The sequence below is a fragment of the Balaenoptera musculus genome, chromosome 15, assembly GCF_009873245.2.
Source record: "Balaenoptera musculus isolate JJ_BM4_2016_0621 chromosome 15, mBalMus1.pri.v3, whole genome shotgun sequence".
Classification (NCBI taxonomy): domain Eukaryota; kingdom Metazoa; phylum Chordata; class Mammalia; order Artiodactyla; family Balaenopteridae; genus Balaenoptera; species Balaenoptera musculus.
The window spans coordinates 52,007,600-52,028,403 of record NC_045799.1 but is presented as its reverse complement, the minus strand read 5'-3'; the positions used below and the strand labels follow the sequence as shown (position 1 = coordinate 52,028,403).

The 20,804-nt window shown below is 47.8% G+C and overlaps 2 protein-coding genes across 4 annotated transcripts; one reads left to right on the top strand and one right to left on the bottom strand.

Moving 5' to 3' along the window:
• The first annotated feature begins 117 nt into the window (after window positions 1-117).
• Window positions 118-6,571, top strand: TIGD7 (tigger transposable element derived 7). 2 transcript variants are annotated; one of them, XM_036827553.1, is made up of 3 exons: window positions 118-428; window positions 3,168-4,025; window positions 4,590-6,571. In XM_036827553.1, the coding sequence occupies exon 3, from the start codon at window positions 4,591-4,593 to the stop codon at window positions 6,238-6,240; it is 1,650 nt and encodes a 549-aa protein (XP_036683448.1). In that variant the 5' UTR covers window positions 118-428; window positions 3,168-4,025; window position 4,590; the 3' UTR covers window positions 6,241-6,571. The 2 variants fall into 2 exon arrangements, with proteins under 2 accessions (XP_036683448.1, XP_036683447.1); XM_036827552.1 differs by having other exon boundaries at window positions 119-372; window positions 3,168-6,571.
• A 5,974-nt stretch (window positions 6,572-12,545) lies between these two features.
• ZNF263 (zinc finger protein 263) lies at window positions 12,546-19,492 on the bottom strand. 2 transcript variants are annotated; one of them, XM_036827548.1, is made up of 6 exons: window positions 18,718-19,492; window positions 17,674-17,854; window positions 17,152-17,225; window positions 16,761-16,887; window positions 15,090-15,206; window positions 12,546-14,575 (listed from the first exon to the last, which is right to left on the bottom strand). In XM_036827548.1, exons 1-6 carry the CDS (start codon window positions 19,102-19,104, stop codon window positions 13,407-13,409), a joined length of 2,055 nt encoding a protein of 684 aa, XP_036683443.1. In that variant the 5' UTR covers window positions 19,105-19,492; the 3' UTR covers window positions 12,546-13,406. The 2 variants fall into 2 exon arrangements, with proteins under 2 accessions (XP_036683443.1, XP_036683444.1); XM_036827549.1 differs by lacking the exons at window positions 17,152-17,225; window positions 17,674-17,854 and having other exon boundaries at window positions 12,561-14,575; window positions 18,718-19,491.
• Between the last annotated feature and the right edge of the window lie 1,312 nt (window positions 19,493-20,804).

Here is a 20,804-nt window from a genome sequence, read left to right as displayed (position 1 = left end):
CCAGGCCGCGCTGGGCGACCGGCCTCCTGCCCGGGTTCAGCCCTGGCGGCAAGAAAGAGTTAAGTCCACCGAGTCTCCAGGCCCGCCCAGCCTAGAGGGCCCTGCGCGCGGCTTGGCGCCCTTGTGTCGCCGTCTCGCGTCCCAGCTCTGTGGGGCGCGTGCGTCCAGGTCGTTCCTGTGTCGTGTTCGGGCTGCCGGCGGAGCCTGGTTACCCGGGCCCCGCCCTGAGGGTCACCGTTCCCTTCCGTGCGCTGGGCGCCCGACCTTACCGCGGCTCAGCCGGCCGTGCCCGAGCTGCCGGCCAGGGCCTTGTCGCAGCCTCCTACAGTAGGAGGCCGTTTTGTCCCGGTCAGGATCGACGGCCCCTGAGGGGTGTGTACTCATTTCTGGGCTGTGCGTGCACACACGATTCTGTTTTTTCTTGTGAGGTAGGTTTTTACTTGTGAAATAGGTTCCTTTTATAGATCTCCTTGACAGAGAATTGAGAGCTAAGGAGTGACTTGATCGAGGTCACATAATTCACCAGTGGCAGGTCCTCCAGTGGAATTTAGGGCCCCTTTGTCCTGTCTTCTGCTTTTTCCACCACAGCGTGCTCCCTGGAGCATGGGAACCTTCTTTTCATCTTGTCCTATAGTGTCTGGTAGAGTTGCCTGGATAAGGTAGGCATTCCATAAATATTTACTGAATCATATTTATAAGAATCTGAGTATTTCGGTTGTTGGCCTCCAATATTTCCAGTTGTCAGTATTTTCATAGTGTCAGCCTATACTAGTCAAGGGATTATTTATTAAGTCTACTATGTGTAGCCAGTGTTACAGAGTCGATAGGACAGAGCCTTTGATTCAAGGGATCTGGTGAAAGGACTGAGGCAATTTCACAAATATCAGCAACACAAGGTAGGAAAGGGTAAGACATAAGCTGAACGCCGTGGGAATTCCAAGGAAATGAAAGTCGATTTTGGGGTTGGGGAAAATTATAAAAATCCTTGAGGGATTTGCCTGCAGCAGGGAGTGGGGCCACATTCCAGGCAGAGGGTAAGGTAAGAGCAAAGCCTTGAAAGCTTCAGAGATAAGCAAGTGAGAAAATCTGTAGTACTTTTTTTTACTAAATGTAATTCGGGTACATTTAGAGAAAGAGTTAGAGTTAGAAAATAAGTTCTTGTGGATCTACTATGGAGCGCTTGGAATAGAAGTGAAGAGATTGCATTTAATAAAGTAAATAAAGAACATCATTTGAGGGTTTTTGAGGGAGCTTCTTTCCAGGGCAGTTCATCTGGAGCTGAGTTTAAGGTGGGAACAAAAATGGAAGACCATTACCAGGTCATTATGCTATTTTTGCTTTTAGGTAGACTGGTGTTACACTCCTCTGAGGCATAGATCTTGATACTTTTTGAGGGGGAGAAAAGGATTAAGCAGAGGTGATAATAATAAGCATCTGACGGGAATTCCCTGGTGGTCCAGTGATTAGGGCTCTGTGCTTCCACTTCAGGGGGCACCGGTTCTGTCCCTGGCTGGGGAACTAAGATCCCGCAAGCTGCGCAGCGCAGCCAAAAAAAAAAAAAAAGCTTCTGCCTAAGTCGCTTGAATATATTTCAAAGCAGGTTCATTTTCTTAGAATCTCATGTTGGGACTTAGTTTCTTCAAAAGTAACTACTGCTTCCACAACCTAAGTGTCCATCGACAGATGAATGGATAAAGAAGATGTGGCACATATATCCAATGGAATATTACTCAGCCATAAAAAGAAACGAAATTGAGTTATTTGTAGTGAGGTGGATGGACCTGGAGTCTGTCATACAGAGTGAAGTAAGTCAGAAAGAGAAAAACAAATACCGTATGCTGACACATATATATGGAATCTAAAAAAAAAAGCAATGGTTCTGAAGAACCTACGGGCAGGACAGGAATAAAGACGTAGAGAATGGACTTGAGGACACGGGGAGGGGGAAGGGTAAGCTAGGATGAAGTGAGAGAGTGGCATGGACTTATATAAACTACCAAATGTAAAATAGATAGCTAGTGGGAAGCAGCGCATAGCACAGGGAGAAGGGAGATCAGCTTGGTGCTTTGTGATCACCTAGAGGGGTGGGATAGGGAGGGTGGGAGGGAGACACAAGAGGGAAGAGATATGGGGATATATGTATATGTATAGCTGATTCACTTTGTTATAAAGCAGAAACTAACACACCATTGTAAAGCAATTATACTCCAATAAAGATGTTAAAAACAAATAAATAAAAATAAAAATTAGACTATGCAGGAATAAAGAATTATATGTGATACAAAAAAAAAAGTAACTACTGCTTCCAGTCAGAACCAGTGGGCAGTAAAGCTCTTAGCATTGAGATCCTCATCATCTGGACCAAGGCTGAGCATATAATTGGAACTTGAACTGAATAAATGGAGTTCTGCCAGCGGTGCCCGTGAATTGGCAGGCCTGATTCATAACATAGGTAGGGAGCTGGTTAGTGAACAAGGGGAGAAGAAAGTGGGAAAAGAGACCCTATGAAAGGAAGAAGAGGAAGCAAGGCACAAAATGGTGAATTGTGAATGAGGGTCACTGATGATTGTCATCATTTAAAGTTTGGTGCCATAGTTCCTTACCCTTGCTGTGGAGCCCACAAAGGTCCCCTGAGTCTTTCCTTTTGATTTCACCTTTCCCTGCCTGGGCACAGTTTGAGAAATAATGAATGTCCAGCTGGAAAGCAATGAAAGCGAACACATGCAGTTTATTTTGAGATACCACACAACTGCCATAGTGGGCTGAATGGTTTTGCTGGGTGACTGGCTGCTTTAATGGTGCTGCTACTGGCTAACAAACAAACACTTTCTTTTTCCTTTTTCCATTTATAATAGTAATTGCCTTAGTTAGAGCTGCCTCTTTTAGAAGGTTGCTTGATCCTAGCCTGTCATTGGCTCTATACCCTATTAACTATCGTACTTTCATGATCCTCTTAGTACTCTGTAAAGCAGTTGACATTTCTTGCAACAAATGTTAGAGGAAAACTAATGGTCTGGACCCTTCTGGGTTTCTAGGTGAGAGGCTTTTGAGAATTCTGTGTAGTTGAGAAATGAATGAAAGTCAGTCGGGCTCTGCCCTAAAGGAGAGGAAAAATAACTGAAATACCATTTTTCTCATTTCTCTGACATACTTTTCTTTCTTCATAGCACCTGGAATGGATAAAAGTGGCAGTTTTTGTTACTTCCCATGAGGTTGTGTATCTGGAATGAGAACCATGAAATTAATCTAGAGTAGGACATTTCTACAGACATGGAATGGCACTGGGTGGCACCAGGAGGACTTGAAAGGAATATTTGAGGGCAAAGAGCTATAGAAGAGTTTGCCAACAGAAGGACTTATGGGAAACAAGTGATCAGAATCCCCAATAGAGAAACCTTCAAAATTTCTTCAAGCAATGGAAAAATTGAGTCTTAGGTCAAATTAAGTAAAATCTATAATGAAGAGAAATCAGATAAAGTCTCAAATATAAAAAGTATGTTACTTAACACTAAGTGTAAATTTAGGAAAACAATCACAAGGACAGATCTTTTTAATACTTTTTTAACTACTGTAAAATTTTTATAAAACTTGGACTCATCTCTAAGAATTGCCATGATTCTGAAACTTGATAATATCCCAAATATGGAACAGTTCAGTGGAAAATAACACTTGAGAATACACCAGATTTACACAAGGAAGAAGATCTGAGAGTGGAAAAGTGCCAGTAACAAATACATTATTTATATACTTACAGATTACCTTGGTAAACATAAGAAACACTCAAGTTAAAGCTTAGTCTTTGAGAATGCTGTATTGAATGCAGTAAAAGTTGAATTTCATTCATATGGACAACAGAACCTACTAACTTTCTTCTTCACCGAAAGATACAACTGTTCCCGAATTCCAACTCTCTAGACATCCCACTGTCAGGGTAGCTTGGAGTATTTATCCAGGTGGATGGACTGCTGCCCAGTGAACACCAGATGCAGAGCAATATGAGCACCGTTTTCCTTTCTGGCAGTGAGGTAAAATCAGCTTGTTTTGGAAGAGGAGAAGCCACACTGCATCTCTGTTACACAATATTATTCTGTCCTTGCCTTTAAGGCTTTCACACTCCCTTGTGAAGCACCACTTTTTATTGAGATTTATCTTACCTGAGTCTGTCCCTCTTGTGAGCACGTCTCACCTCCTCTCTTCCTTTTGTGTCTTTTCCTGTATTCAGTTAGGGAGAATATGCAGGTATTCCTGTTATTCCTGACTGGTGCTGCTGCATCTGTCAAGGGAGAGAAGAAAAAGCGTTCAGAAGGGGGGTTCTGAAGACTGACCATCCATGTCTTGCAGGAGCAACAACTAGACTGGACCTTGCAGTGGCAACTTTCCGAGTTCAGACCTTTATTGCTAGACTAGCACTTCAATCATGAGCCCTTATCCTTTTTAGCCCATTACCCTTCAGTATAAATTCCTATGCCTTCTGGGGGGCGTTGTGTTAGTTGGGGGGATGGGGAGTTGTTTCATTTTTAATTTTTTTTTTCCAATTCAGTAATGCTTTTTCCTTTTTACCCCTGTTGATTGCCTGAAACCAAATTCAGTATGAATAAGAGAGGGAAATATACAACACTGAATTTGGAGGAGAAAATGAAGGTTCTAAGTAGGATTGAAGCGGGACGATCTCTTAAAAGTGTAATGGATGAATTTGGAATCAGCAAATCAACATTTTATGACATTAAAAAGAACAAGAAATTGATTTTGGATTTTGTACTGAAGCAGGACATGCCATTAGTAGGGGCTGAGAAGAGAAAGAGAACAACAGGAGCCAAATATGGTGACGTGGATGACGCAGTCTACATGTGGTACCAACAGAAACGCTCAGCTGGTGTCCCTGTGAGAGGCGTGGAGCTTCAGGCTGCTGCCGAGAGATTTGCACAGTGTTTTGGGCGAACAGACTTCAAAGCTAGCACTGGTTGGCTTTTTAGATTTCGAAATAGGCATGCAATTGGGAACCGAAAAGCATGTGGGGAACAAGTCCTACGTTCAGCTTCAGAAAATGTTGAGCCGTTTCGACAAAAACTGTCCATGCTTATCAAAGAGGAGAAACTGTGTCTTGCTCAGCTGTACAGTGGGGATGAGACTGACCTCTTTTGGAAGTCAATGCCAGAAAATACTCAGGCAAGCAGAAAAGATATCTGCCTGCCAGGGAGGAAAATAAACAAAGAACAATTGTCTGCTCTTTTATGTGCAAATGCAGATGGTACTCATAAGTTAAAGTCAATCATTATTGGAAAATCAAAGCTGCCCAGAAGTGTAAAAGAGGACACATGTACATTACCTGTGATATACAAACCTAGTAAAGATGTTTGGTTCACCAGAGAATCGTTTTCAGAATGGTTTTTTCAAAACTTTGTTCCTGAGGTCAAGCACTTTCAAGTTAATGTTCTAAGATTCCATGAGGAGGATGTCAGGGCCTTGTTACTTCTGGACAATTCTCCAGTTCACCCTTCCACTGAATCACTAACCAGTGAGGATGGTCGAATAAAATGCATGTTCTTTCCCCATGACACTTCAACCTTGATTCAACCAATGAATCAGGGTGTTATCTTGAGCTGCAAACGACTTTATAGGTGGAAGCAACTTGAGGAGAGTCTTGTAATTTTTGAAGAAAGTGATGATGAGCAAGATAAAGGAGAAAAAGGAGTTTCCAAGATTAAAATCTACAACATAAAAAGTGCAATTTTTAACTGGGCAAAGAGTTGGGATGAAGTAAAACAAATAACCATAGCAAATGCATGGGAAAATCTTCTTTACAAAAAGGAACCTGAATATGATCTTCAAGGCTTAGAAGATGGGGATTATAGAGAAATTCTTGAGAAATGTGGGGAGTTGGAAACCAAGCTGGATGACGATAGGGTGTGGTTAAATGGGGATGAAGAAGAAAAGGGCAGCCCCCCGAAAACAAAAGGTGGAATTACAAAGGAAGTTGTTCAAAAAGTGGGAGCTGAGGAGCAGACTGCTGAATTTAAGTTATCTGATGTAAGAAAGAGTTTGGACTACCTTCTTGACTTTGTTGATGCGACACCTGAGTTTCAAAGGTTCCATTTTACACTGAAAGAGATGCAACAAGAAATAATCAAGAAGCAGTTCCAGAGTAGAATCCATTCTAGAATTGGTAGCTTTTTGAAACGTAGGCCTCATAATATTAAGGATTCCTTCAATATGCCTTCAACTTCTGGTTGTAGTAATTAGATATTGTGTTTAAAGATTTCTGCAGTTATGTAATGATACATGAACTAGACTTGTTGTGAACTGTCATTGTTTTTATCAACTGACCTCACTTTGCACAGCAATGCCGATTTATATTGTTTATAAAATACACGATTTGAAAGTAATAAATTTGGGGCTTTTTGATGTATAAATATGTTCATTAATCTATATTTTTTTCTATTTTAGACAAGGACTTGAATAATGAGGAACTATTGTCCCAGATTATCTAAGGTGGAATGGATGTGGGGAAAGCATTAAAGTCTAAATGTATTCGCAGCATATAACAAAGAAGCTATATATATGCTGACTAGTTATTTAAGAAGATAAGGACAGACTTGGTTTTCAATTTAATGGTATGACATACTCTGCTCTTGTAAATGAGTTACCACCTGTTTAGTGTTTGTTTTCTCCTTATTGTGGAAGTAACATATGCTGATTATAAAAAAGATATATAAGAAAGATAAAAAGCACCCAAATTCTATCAACTGATGATAGGCTCACTTAACACTTTGGTATATTTTCATGTATTTTAAAAAATAGGTAAGTTACATTGTAAATACAATTTTATATCTTATTGTCTTAACATTTTTGTTACTTATAAAATTAGCATTTGTGAACTACAATGAGGTATCACCTCACACTGGTCAGAATGGCCATCATCAAAAAATCTACAAACAATAAATGCTGGAGAGGGTGTGGAGAAAAGGGAACCCTCTTGCACTGTTGGTGGGAATGTAAATTGATACAGCCACTATGGAGAACAGTATGGAGGTTCCTTAAAAAACTAAAAATAGAACTGCCATATGACCCAGCAATCCCACTACTGGGCATATACCCTGAGAAAACCATAATTCAAAAAGAGACATGTACCACAATGTTCATTGCAGCTCTATTTACAATAGCCAGGACATGGAAGCAACCTAAATGTCCATCATCGGATGAATGGATAAAGAAGATGTGGCACATATACACAATGGGATATTACTCAGCCATACAAATTGAGTTATTTGTAGTGAGGTGGATGGACCTAGAGTCTGTCACACAGAGTGAAGTAAGTCAGAAAGAGAAAAACAAATACCGTATGCTAACACATATATATGGAATCTAAAAAAAAAAAAAAAAGGTTCTGAAGAACCTAGGGGCAGGACAGGAATAAAGACACAGACGTAGAGGATGGACTTGAGGACACGGGGAGGGGGAAGGGTAAGTTGGGATGAAGTGAGAGAGTAACTGACATATATACACTACCAAATGTAAAATAGATAGCTAGTGGGAAGCAGCTGCATAGCACAGGGAGATCAGCTCGGTGCTTTGTGACCACTTAGAGGGGTGGGATAGGGAGGGTGTGAGGGAGACAAAAGGGAGGAGATATGGGGATATATGTGTATGTATAGCTGATTCACTTTGTCATAAAGCAGAAACTAACACACCATTGTGAAGCAATTACACTCCAATAAAGATGTTTTAAAAAAAAAGAAAAACAAACAAACAAAAATTAGCATTTGTGGAGACACCTTTCAAGCCTAGGGTAGAATGGATTGTGGAAGAAGTTGAGGGGGAATATCAGATGATTATATTGGACAGCACTCAACTTCAATGCATTAAACATCTGCTTTTCCCCCAATGGTCATAAAGTCCCAGAATAAATGACTGGCAGTCACACCCTTTTCAAAAGTATTCATTGAGGGAGTTCCCTGGTGGCCCAGTGGTTAGGATTCCAGGTTTTCACTGCCCGTCCGGGGTTCAACCCCTGGTTGGGGAACGGATATTCCGCAAGCTTCGTGGCACAGCAAAAAAAAAAAAGCATTCATTGATTTTGCAAATTCCACGTTGCTAGGCACAGAGTGTGGTGTTGGGCGTTTAGAATTACAAAGAAAAGGAATAGGAACAAACCAGCGTTTGGATGTGTAAGAGCTAAGATGAGTACAGAGAGGGCTTTGCGAGTGCTTGGGTGGTAGGGGACATATCTGAGCTGGGCAAGTGTGACTTCTGAGCTGGCCTTTACAGTGTGGGGGAAAGAGGGAGAAGGGCAGTCCGGGCAAAGGGGAGCGTTTGCACAGGCTGTTCGGTGTGAGAGTGCATCTCCCCTCGGAAGCGGCAAGGTCCCTGGATGGTTGCTGTACGGGCCGCTAGCAGAGAAGAGGAGCAAAGACAAATCAGGGCCAGATTTTCAGTGCCCTTGGAGGTCATCCTAAGGTTTTAGACTTCGGGCTGGACCCACGTAAAGTCCTGTCGGCTCTACGTCCTGAAGGTCTCACCTCGTGTCCATTTCTCCCTCCTCACTGCTCGTTTCCTGGTCCAGGCGGCATTACTCTCTGCACCTGTCTCCTTAGTCTCCCGCTCTGCTTTCCCGTCCTCTCCCATCCGTTCCCCGCCCTGTAGCCAGACAGAGCTAACACAAAATTGAAGAGGTACCTCGCGTGCTTAAGAGCTTTCGTGGGCTTCTAGGCCCGCCCTTCTCCGACCCCGAGACGCCCCTTCCCACTTGCCCACCCCCGCCCAGCTCTGTGCTCGCCGCCTGCGGGACCACTAGGGCGGGCCTAGACGCCCGGCCCCGCTGTCGGCCCCGGGTTAGCGCGCCCACCTGCGGACAGGGAAGTTTCGGGGAGTATTGTCGCGTCTGGTAACCGCTCGTAACCTCCTGGGTGGAAGGAGACGGAAAGCCTTCGCAGCGCCGCCCGGCCCAAACGCCAGAGTCTTAGCCCGCAGACGGCGCGAGGCCAGGTCTAGCCGGGGAGGGGCGGGGCCTGCGCGGAGGGTGGGCCTGAGGGGGCGCGCCCCGGCGCAGCCGTGGAGCGCGTGCCCGCGGGCCCCCGGGTGCGGTGCGAGCGTAGGTTCCCCGGGACTGCGGGCGGAGGGCGGCCTTGAAGGGAGATGCGGCAGGTGCGTGCGGCCGGGGCGAGGCGGCTGCCGAGCGCCACCACCCCATAGCCGTTGCTCCTCCCGGGCCGGCTTGGGAGCTGTCCTCCATGGGACCAGCCGGTGGGGCACGCGGGCGGTTCTAGGGACGCGGCGCCCTGTCCCAGATGCCGCCGGAAGCTAAGCTGCGGGACGCGCAGACTCGTTGGCTTTGCCCAAGCCTGAGAAAGGACTGAAGTTTTGGGTTCTGGAAATCATTCCTGAAGATGAGAGCTGCTCGGAGAAACCCAAGCACCTCGCTCTTGTACCAGTGGCTGGGGCAGGATTCCCAAACTTAACCTGGACCCCCTGCCAAGAGAACGCGAAATTCCCTCAAGAGCAGCTTCACCCTCTGAGTGGGGAACCACACCCAGGATTTAGAACGTTTTCCTGCCTAGAGGGAAAGTGGAGATGGAGAGGCAAACACAATTCCTCGTTATGTCCAAAACACACCCTAGGATTTCAGAAACTTCTTAGTATTTTCTTTTCCCATCCTTTCTGCCTGAAGACTATCTCCCTGAAGCAGCTTTGGATCCTGGTGAGTCACCAGTTTTGATTTCTTAACAGAAGCTTCTGGGACATTCAAGGTGTCTCAGTGATGAATTGAGGACATTAACTGGAAGATTTGTCAGAATTGGGGCGGGGGCTGTGCCATTTTTCATTAACAATTTTGTCATTATTGAATTCACCTAGACCATTACCTCTGCCTCCTAACTGCGTTGAGACCTGTAAGTTCTTTCATTACTGCAGTAAAAATTCTTAAAGTGATTTGATAGCTTTCCCTGGAAAAAAACTAAACAACTTGGTACTGTTTTAACACTTCCTCTGGTCTCTGGTGTTACGGGGCTTTGTCCCCATTGATGTCGGGCCTGCTGCTTTTAGTCTGCCTCTGCCAGGCTTCTGCTTACATGTGGTACTGATTCTCCACCCAGGAGCCTTTCTGCTGGTCTCATGTGCTACCTTTGCTACAAGGGTGTGTGGCTATTGCTCACGGTCAGTCCACATCTCCCAGTTCTCCTTTGTACCCATTTGGACTGAAGGGGCAGGGGTCTTTATTGCCCCCAGCATTAGTCTCCCTTTGACGAAAAAGCCTGTTGGAATCTGTTCTGGTTTCTTTTTCAAGAGGACTAGTGGGGTAAAAATAATAATGTAAAACATATGTGTGTAGTGTAAAAGTATATATACTTGGCCCTCCCTTGCAGTGCCTTCATGGGACCCTGCAGTAAGGGCCTCTGACCTGCTTTCTGAAATATGACTATAACGATGAAGTCATCAATCCTGTCTGTCAAAAGCAGACTGCTCCCCAGAATTCCTGCCAGCGTGGTCTTTTTTTTGGCTGTGCCACATGGCTTGTGGGATCTTAGTTCCCCAACCAAGGACTGAACCCAGGCCAACTTGCCAGTGAAAGCGCCGAGTCCTAACCACTGGACCACCAGGGGATTCCCCAGCGTGGTCTTACATTGCTCTTACTACCAGGTACTTAAGAAGGCATGGTGGTGTGCTGAACTGGGCGATTGGGATTGACGTGTATACGCTGATGTGTATAAAATTGATGACTAGTAAGAACCTGCAGTATAAAACAAACAAACAAAAAAAAACAACTAAAAAAAAAAAAGGCAATTTGCCGGTTTTATCTACCCACAGGTGGCACAAATAGATGAGTATTTTCTATGTGCCAGGCTCTGTGCTAAGTGTTTTACATGCAGTATTTTGTGACATCACCTCATGAAAACAAGGCCAAGAAGAGCTCTGCATGTTAAGTTTGTTAGAAGGGGAGTTAGACTGGGGACTGGGTGAAGTCTATCTACTATTGGAAAGCCTTCTTAGTGCCAGGAGTGAACACCTGGGGGTCCTCTTGCTCTGGCTCAAACTGTAGTACTCCAAGTAGGAGCAATGCCAGTTAGACTACATCCTAAGATCTGTATGGATGGTATTATGGGGGATGAGGGATAAGGATCTGAAGGGGAGGGGTGCTTTCTATTCTCATGAGGTTTACAATCCACATAAGTTGCCATCTTAACTAGAGTGCTTACTAACGTCAACTTTACACCACCCACCCACTTCATGGCATCGGCAGCCGCAACAGCCCTGTCCTGCTCCTACCACTGTCCACTCCACATTAATCTCTTTCAAATCCTCACCTCCCTTCCCTGACCCCCAAGCCCTGCACTACCACCGCCCTCCTGAGGATAAGAGAACGGTACAGAAATGAGAAACAGATATAAGCAAGGGTGGGGGGCACGCAGGGTTATTTCCTTTACTTAAACGTGCTATATTTAATAGCCTGTTGCCAATGGACATTCCATTGGAATGTTCCATCTTTTTCTCCCAAAAAACAGCTAGTTAGATATTTTCCTCCAGGGCCAAATCCTGAGATGTTTTCCTAGCATCAGAATTTCCTCCTCCTAGAATTCTCCCTGGTATTCTACCTCTTTCCCATAGAAACACACTCCTAGAATTCTCCCTGGTATTCTCTTTCCCATAGAAACACACTCCTAGAATTCCTATTCCTGATTCCCCATTCTGAAATGTAATGCTGTCCCCTAATAATTTTGCCCTCTCCTATATCTCCCTCCACTAATGGGCAATAACGCAATTATATCAGAACCATCTTTTCCTGGGAACCATTTGCTCGACCAAAATAACTTGTCTTTGATGAGCCAGATCTTCCTTTATCTACTTTGCAAGAAAGTAAACATTCTAAACAATCAAAAGACGATGTTCAGGGCGTCCCTGGTGGCGCAGTAGTTAAGAATTCGCCTGCCAACGCAGGGGACACGGGTTCGAGCCCTGGTCCGGGAAGATCCCACATGCCGCTGAGCAACTAAGCCCATGTGCCACAACCACTGAGACTGCGCTCTAGAGCCTGCAACCCACAACTGCTGAGCCTGCGTGCCACAACTACTGAAGCCCGCGCGCCTAGAGCCCGTGCTCCGCAACAAGAGAAGCCACCGCAGTGAGAAGCCAGCGCACTGCAATGAAGAGCAGCCCCTGCTTGCCTCAACTAGAGAAAGCCCGTGTGCAGCCACGAAAACCCAACGCAGCCAAAAAAAAAAGAGAATAATTTTTTTTTAAGTTAAAAAATAAAAATAGACAACGTTCACGGCTGTACACCATAGAAGGAAAAAAAAAACCTTCTAGAACATCCTTATGACATCACCCCAAGCAGCCACTGGACTTGACCCTTTGTTACCACATAGCAGTCCCAGCCTGGAGCCAGCCAGGGCCACACGCTCCCTCCCTCAGCCTGTCTGTTGTCACCATTGTCAGAACCCTCCTTAGCAACCAAGTAAGACCACAAAGAGAAAGCCAGGTCCTCTACCCAAAGCAGGTGGAAGACTGATCAACACTGGAGGCCAAGTCAAAGGCCCTCAATGATGAGTCACACATTCATGTTTCCTGAAGATATTTATTACCATCCAAACATATTTTCAACAGGGAAAGGCATGATTGCTAATTTCCCCAGGATCCACGTTTTCGAAGTCTCCCAGGGAACCCACCTTTCATGGAACCCTCTGAGGACTTGATCTCTGCAAAGGGTAAACTAATTAAGACCCCGGTTTCCTCTGCCAATTCCTGGGCTGACCTGCAAATTCCATCTTACTATTTCTCTTAGGTCTCTGGTTCCTTTTTGTTTGAGGTGACAATTACATGCATGACCTGCCAATGAGCCCTACTGTCAGGCCACTGAGGGCACTGTGGTGGCTGCCCGGGATTGCTTGTGGCTTCTCAGCCAGGACTTCAGAAGAGCTGCAACTCACCACCAGTCTTTCGGTGCCTCCAGCTGGTCTCCCAGGAGACCTGGCCCCTCTTCTTTGGTCTCAAGGGCTTCAGGAGCCCAAAAGCTCCTGATGAATGTCCCAAGTGAGGAAGCAATACCAGGAAGTCTGTGGATTCCCAAAGTTGTTGGGATACACACTGGACACTGTAAGGCACCCAAGTCTCAAGTTGGCTAAATATGCTGCGGGGGTAGGTGTGCCCTGAGACTGGAAGAACTTCAGAGGGGATTCCACCCTGAGAGGGTCACTTCAAAGACTTGCCATCCTCATGAGTTCCAACAGAATTCCTTTTCAGTTTTCCGCTAATCCTTTGCTGCCTCTGCACCTCCCTCACAACGACCCTCCCCTGGTTCCTCTTTGGAGTAATTACCTTAAAGATGCAGATCATGCTGGGTAAGGAATACCAGCTCTTAACAAGAGGCCCCTCTGAATATGCCACCTTATCTGGGCCGAAAAGAAATCCCATTGTTTCTATCCAGTGTGAGTTCTCTGATGACTCATAAGGCGTGAACTCCGAGAAAAGCTTTCTCCACATTCGGAACATTTATAGGGTCTCTCTCCTGTATGGGTTCTCAGATGACGAATCCGATTGGAGCTGTGAGAGAAACTGTCTCCACACTCATGACAGGTATAGGGTTTCTCTCCCGTGTGAATTCTCTGGTGTCTGATTAAGTTGGATCTATGAGAGAAGTTTTCCCCACAGAGGGTACATTTATATGGTTTCTCTCCTGTGTGTGTTCTCTGGTGTCTGGTGAGGTGCATGCCCTGCCGGAAGCTTTTCCCACAAGTTAAACACTGAAAGAGTTTCTTCTCTGCCTTGTGGGTCCCATGATTGGCAAGAAAGAGGGTGCTGTCACTCACTGCTTCCCCACACTCAGAGAAGGGGTACAGCCTCTCTTTCTCGTGAGTTCTTTCGTGAATGACAAGGTGAGAACTGCGAGAGAAACTTTTCCCACACTCGGAACACTTATAAGGTCTCTCTCCTGTGTGAATTCTCTGGTGCCTAAGGAGGTTGGAACTGTGGGCAAAGATCTCCCCGCACTCAGGGCACTTGTAGGGCTTTTCACCTGTGTGCGTTCTCTGGTGCCTGTGGAGGTTGGAGTTGCAAGAGAAGCTCTTTCCACACTCCTTACATTGATAGGGCTTCTCGCCTGTGTGGGTACGCTGATGCCGAGTCAGGTGGGTATTCTGACTGAAGCTTTTTCCACACTCAGGGCACTTATGGGCCTCCTCTCCCAAGTGTGCTCTGTGTAGTGACAAAAAGTGTGGATTCCTGCCGAAGATTTCAGCACGCCCCACACCCATACACAGTCTTTCTGCTGCATGTATTCTCTGGTGCCTAATCAGGTTCGAGTTGTTAGAGAAATTTTTGCCACACAAGGGACATAAATGGAGCTTCTTCGGCCGCAGTTCCTTTGGCCGCCCCAGTTCTCTGCAACTTGTGGCTCCCACTAAGGACTGCTCCATCCGAACCTCTGGGGGAGGCTCCCAATGCTCTTCGGCCCTGTCACGAGGCCTTCCCTGCTCAGGACTCCAGGGTACCTCCCCTCCGGCCTGGCCAGGCAGCAGCGCCCGAGGGTGGATGCCCTCAGGGCAAACGGACTGAGCACTTTCTTCCAGGTTGTCAAATTTCTCTTCCCCTGGAAGATCGAGAGAAACCAAACCCGTGTTATTTCTACACCAGAGAAAAGGAAATCCCATGTGTGCTACTGCCTGTAGGTCAGAAGTCCAGAAGGGCTGGCTCTACCTCAGTTTCCCATCTTCCCCATATAGGTAAAGCACCGTAGACAGGCATCCACATAAGGGGTGGGGCCGTCACTCAGGAATCAGAGCTCAAACCAGTCTTGAATTCCCTTGTAGGGGCCCCGACCTCCCTCTCCAACTGAGCCTCTGGCTTCTGCCCTTGGGGAATGGGTGAGATGGAGCAGGACTGGGACTAGGGTGGGCAAATGAGCCCAGGAGTGAATGCCTCCTTACACTTTGCACCCTGGGTACCTCGCCTGCCATCACTGGGATGGAAGTGGGCAGTGGGGACACTGGAAGAATGTACCTCCCTGGCAGTGGTGATGGGCTAGCCTTACACCAAGACCCTCAAATGCCTCATTCCCAACAGCGGGAGGATAGCTGCGCAGGCAGCTCAACTGTGTTTCTTACCTGGAGCTGGGCTCCTGGGGCTCAGGCCCTCCTTGCAAGTCTGGACACTGGGATCCCACGGCTTTCGTTCTTGTTCCACCTGGGTGCTCAGGGCCTCCTGACTGGGAACCTGAGACTCTGTTCACAATAAAAGAAAAGGATTTCTATGTCACCATTTTCCTCTACCAGCCAGGGCAAACAAAGATAGTCTTGTTCCCTGCCTTCAGTGAATGGATACAGAAATCTGACAGCAATTACTTGGAACATACACTAAACTCTTCCCACTGGTTACCCCTAGAGAAAGAAATTAGAGGAAGGAGACTGTGGCTTTTTCTTTTTACACTTTTGTAGTACTGGGGATTTTTTGCAATGAGAATGTAAAACTTTTGTAATTAAAACAACAATCAAACAAACAAACATGGTCAGGGTGGTCAGTTCCTTGAGGAATCAGTTTAATACTGTGAAAGAGCCTTGACTCTTATGGATACATATAAAATAGAACTAAGTTTGACTGGGCAACTCCAGAAGGAGAAAATGTAATATGATGGACAATCAGAAAAGGACCTGGGGCTCTGAGAGGACCCTGAGATTAAAACCCAAAAGTGCCACCCTGTGCTATGCTCACTCTAACTCCAGCAAACACGGACTTTAAAAAGTTTAGTTTCAGGAACTTGTGATCCGAACTCTTCCTATTTAGCACTCACTGAAACAGCTGTGCTCAACTTAGGGCACCAAGCCACAGCACAGTGACAGAAAACCTGGAGAAGGCCCCCGTGACGGCAACCAAACCCAGCAGTGACCCCCTTGCAACATTAGTGCAAGTGAGATGATAGCTGTGCTTCTCTTTACGAAAACCTCATGTATGAAAACAAAGTGCAGTGTGACTCTTCTACCGGGTGTGCATCAATATAGCTATAATGGTAACGTACACAATCCTGTTTTATGTTGTTTTTTAAGACTCCCCCAACTTTTTATTATGAGAATTTTCATACATGCAGAAAAAAATGAAGGAATTATACAATACCCACACACTCTCCACCTAAATCCAACTACCAGTTTTTGGTCATATTTCACAGACCTCATTTTTAATCTCTGCATAATAGTTCAACACATAGATGCATCTTAATTTATATCTAACTTACTCAGACCCTGTTTTAGATACATATCATTTCAAATTTCCACAAAGCCTTCCCCCTTCCTGAATTCTTAAGGACTGGGACAGCCACTGAGCTGGAATGTTGATGCCAGTGCCCCTGAAATTTGTGCCTCTGGGGAAGAGCCCAGAAATACTAATGGAGCATAGAAAACATAAGTGAGGTCAGAAGAATAAGCATTTTGAACTTGCAAGGCATCAAGAACTTAGAGCCCTATAGCATCCTGTGATCTGTGTGTGAGGGGTGGGAAGTGGGGATGGGGTGGGGGGAGGGGATGGGCACCATTGGATTTGACTTGTTCTGCCTTAGTAAGTTCATTATGGCTCAGACTCCCCGCCCTCAGCCCTGGCAGCTGGGGCCCTTAAGTGTGCCAACTGTGGCACCTGGCAAATATTTAAGTGATCTTAGTCCAAGGGACTTTAGACAAAGGCAGGTCGTCTGGCTAAACTCAGAACTTATACCCGGGAGGTGAGCGCCTAAGGGACAGGACCCTGGTCAGAAATGGCTCAGCCTTCATCCCTGGAAAAGAAGTCCTTACCCAGTGAGTCCACATTCTCATAACTCTCCTGCACCGTGTCCTGGGAGAGGGCCCTCTTACTAGGATGCTGATGCCCCCACTCCTCCTGGGAGATGTACATAGCCACGTCCTCTAAGCTCTCAGGCAACTGAAACAGCACAAGATCGCCTTTAGGCCCTGAGGCACCAAGAACAATTCAAGCAGAGTCATGGGTTAAAGGGGCAAAACCCAGGTGTGCTGAGGACACATTTCAAGGGGAAGAAGGGGGAGGTCTACAAGTGAGGCGTGGAGGACAAATAAAGAAGGTGGGGGAGATGCATGTGGTGAGGTAGAAAGGATCCTCTCCAAGTGGCAAAAGGACCCCACCCCCACAAGAGCAACTTCGGGGAGACAATGGGAACTTCCACATCACCTGGGGCCCAGTCAGCTCCTTGTCTTCCATGTTTCCTTCGGGAGGAAAGAGAGAAAGCCAGGGAGCAGATAATGCTGAAGGTGACAGAAATTATGATGAGAACGGCATTACTAATTCTTGGCAACCCAAGGATTATCACAACACAGTATCCATTCCCCAACACCCAGTCTCTGCTCTGAGGATCGAACACTGAACAAAAGAAGGCAATCGAGGAATAATAAAGCGATATTCAAAACAACAGAGTACCAGCAGTCTTCCCTGCTGGCCCAAGCATTAAAGCCCTCAATCATTCACTGAGCTCTAAATGTCTCCGTTCTGCATACAAAAGGGCTTACTAAGAGATCCCCCTCCCTCCACCCACCCCAAGAGGAATCCAAACCACTTCTAGGTCTTTCACGCCACATCTGGAAACCTTCAGGTCAGAAATGCCCCCTCCTTGGCAGCCATGCTGCATTCTGCTGGTGTCAGGGGCAACCCCAAAGCGCCTCCTCCCTCCCACTTGCCCAGAGAACTGTTCCTCACCCCTCTCCTTTACAGTCTGGGGATCCCTTTTGGGGCTGGGGCCTAGCAGCTCCTGCAGCCTGCGGCCAGGGCTTCGCTCAGTCTCCATTGGCTCCAGCTTGAAGCTCGGTGACTCTCGTGCTGTTTCCAGAGGCAAACGCTCCTCCAAAAGCACTTCTGTTCCCCGCCCATGGTTTGTCACCTGGGAACCAACCCACATCACTCACCATCACAACAGGGCCCGAAAGGAAGGGAAATTAGTACAGAATTCTGAGGGCAAGCCTTCAACGGAGAACCACTGGCAATCCCTTTGGACCCACCAAGAGAGAAGAATGGATTACACTAAAACCAAACTTTTCTGACCCCGTGTACACCTGAGAAAATGTGTGTGAGGGGTGGGGGGAGTTCACTTCCAGTGCACACCTTCCCCACACAGCTCTTCTGACACACCTCACTCCCTCTCGCTTTCCCCCACCTTTTCAAGATGCGTCCATTCCTGACTACTGGGTAAGTTAAACTTGGGTGGCCCTGGGGCAAGTGGCCTCAGAGCTTCAGTGCCAGTTTTTTAAGTCCACTATTAACTGCCACCCAGCTTTGTAGAGATTAGACTGCTGACTGTAATTTAACAATAGCTAACAGCTATTAAGCACTAACTGTAAACCAGTAGTGTGATCAAAACTACATCCTGCTCTCTCTAATGCTCAAAGCAACCCTAGAGAGGTATTTTACCAAATCTGAGACCCAAAGAAATTAAGTAACTTGCCCAAAGTCCCAAAGCTAGTACGAAGCAGAGTGAGCATTTGAACCTAGCGAGCTAACTCCTGGGCTCACACTTGATGCAGAGACACTGCCTCCACGTGGAAACAGGGCACTCTTCACTGCTCGCTCTGTCCACTTGGGGAAAATCTGGAGAATAAAAGTTCCTCGCTAAACTACAAAAAGGCTTCTTGCCCACCTAAGGTCTACTCAGGGCAACCAAGTAAATTCGTAGGGGTAACTGGGCCAACGCGATGTCCCAGTCCTCAGGGCCAAACAAACCGCAAATAAAACAGCTCTTTCTCTCACCTGTTGCCTCAGTCTCCCAAGCTCTTTCTGCATATCCTCCACCAGAGTCACCGCTTCCTCGCCGCTCTCCGGATGCAGCTCCTGCACCCTGCTCTGGATCTCCTGGGGCAGGATGGTCAGAAACTGCTCCAGCACCAACACCTCCAGGATTTGCTCCTTGGTACGCATCTCAGGCCGCAGCCACCCATGGCAAAGCTCCTGGAGCCGACTGAGGGCTTCCCGGGGCCCAGCGGCCTCTTGGAAGCGGAACCGTCTGAAGCGCTGATGGGAGGCCTCCGGACTGGGTCCTGGGTCTGTCGGGGGCAGCTCCTGGCTCCAGGCGAAGTCCTCCTCCAGTTTCACTATCAGGAGCCCTTCCCGGTCCTGGAAGCCCGGACCCGACGCCATCTTCAGGTCTCCACACCGCCTTGGCCCCGAAACCAGCTGCGCCCAGTTAGGAAGGCGCCCCGGGCCCCGCGCAAGGATGGCGGGCGTCCACAAGAGCCGGGGGCCCCGGAGCCCCAAATCCCGGCCAAGGAGCCCGGCTCCAGGGCGGGCGCAGCCGGCTCCGGCGCCTCGGCGTCAGTCGTTTGCAGGCGCCGCCGCACCACCCCCTGGCCCGCCCCCGCCAGGACCGCCCCAGGGCAGGACCTAAGCACCAGGCTTTCCCCCTTGCCGCGGACTCACGCAGGACTCGGAGCTCGACTCCCACGCCGGAAGTCTCAGAGCGCGTTAGGCGTCAACAACCAACGGCGCCTGCTCCGGACCAACTTCCCGGTCACGTTCCGAGAACTCTAGCGCCCATTGGGTCAGGTCTCGCCACACACTCACCGCTGACCAACCAGAAGAAAAGATTTGCCTGCAGGGGCGGGACGAGCGAGGGACCAATTGGGGACGAGAGGCGGGGCCATCGGGCGAGCTCCGGGATCTCGGAAACCCCTGGGAGCCGGAATCCGTAGGTCGGTTAGTGGAAATTAAGCCCAAATCGGGTGTGACCGGCGGACTACCAGGGTCAGAATCCCTCGTAAAGCTTACTTAAGTGCAGATCTCCGAGTCACGCGAGATCCTGTGCCTCTGAGTGTCGGGGTGGGGCCCGAAAATCTGAATTGTTAACAAGCTCCTCCACAGACAAGTGGAAAAATTCTTCCCTCACAGACAAATTTGAGAATCGCTGTCCGGGTCAAAACGGATTTCAAGGTGGTCCCCACCCGCTGCAGTTAGGCGGAGCTGCAGCAGAGGGTCCACCCACCCGCGCAGCCTCCAAGGCATTTGAGCCAGGGTCCACTCGGCCGCCTGCTCGGTGCCTGGGAGAGGCGGAGAAGAGTGGGCCCCGGCCGGGTGAGCGCCGCCGCAGGGCCTGCGGAGAGATGCCGTAGGCAGCGCGGCCAGCGCCTGCGCCCTTGAGGTGCTGGCGCTGCGGGGCCGGGTGCAGAGGCCGTCAGTGGGGAGAATGGGCTTGTGGCCCGTGGCGCTCTCGCGGCTGGACGTCCCCCAGGGCCGCTGCGGACCCAGCCGGCACCACCGGCTTCCGATTTTAAACTTGCCGGGGGCGTGCCTTTTATTGTCCAGCCCTGAGGGGGCGAGATCCTTGTTCATCTCCTTCCTTGGTCCGCCGTGAAATTTCATCGTGAGGGGCAAGTGGAAGGAAACCCGGAGGGTCGATTCCCTGGCCGGCGCAGTCGAGGCTTTGTGCTGGTGAGGGGAGGGCTGCCCAGCTGTGAGACACGGCCCAGGTCGGCCCACCTCCTCCATTCCCGCCAGCGACGGTCAGGCCCGTGATCTCAGGAGATAAAAAGGTCGTAGGGTTGAATCATGACAAACAGTAATCGTTTATTGAGCGCCTGCTTACATGCAACTGGATCCTCACAGCACACAGAATTGTAGGAACGAGACGCTATTATTATCATCCCCATGTTACAGAGTGTCAGTTAAGTCACTTGCCCAGGATCACACTTTAGTCTGTCGCTAAAGTTCAGGCTGCCAAGATGGTAAAGAGTGATGTGGGGACGGAGAGGGTCAACTTTCAATGACGGGGTGGAAAGAGTCCTGAGTACTGTATTTTTTTTTTTTTCTTGTTCCACTTGTCTACTTAAAAAAAGAAATGCACA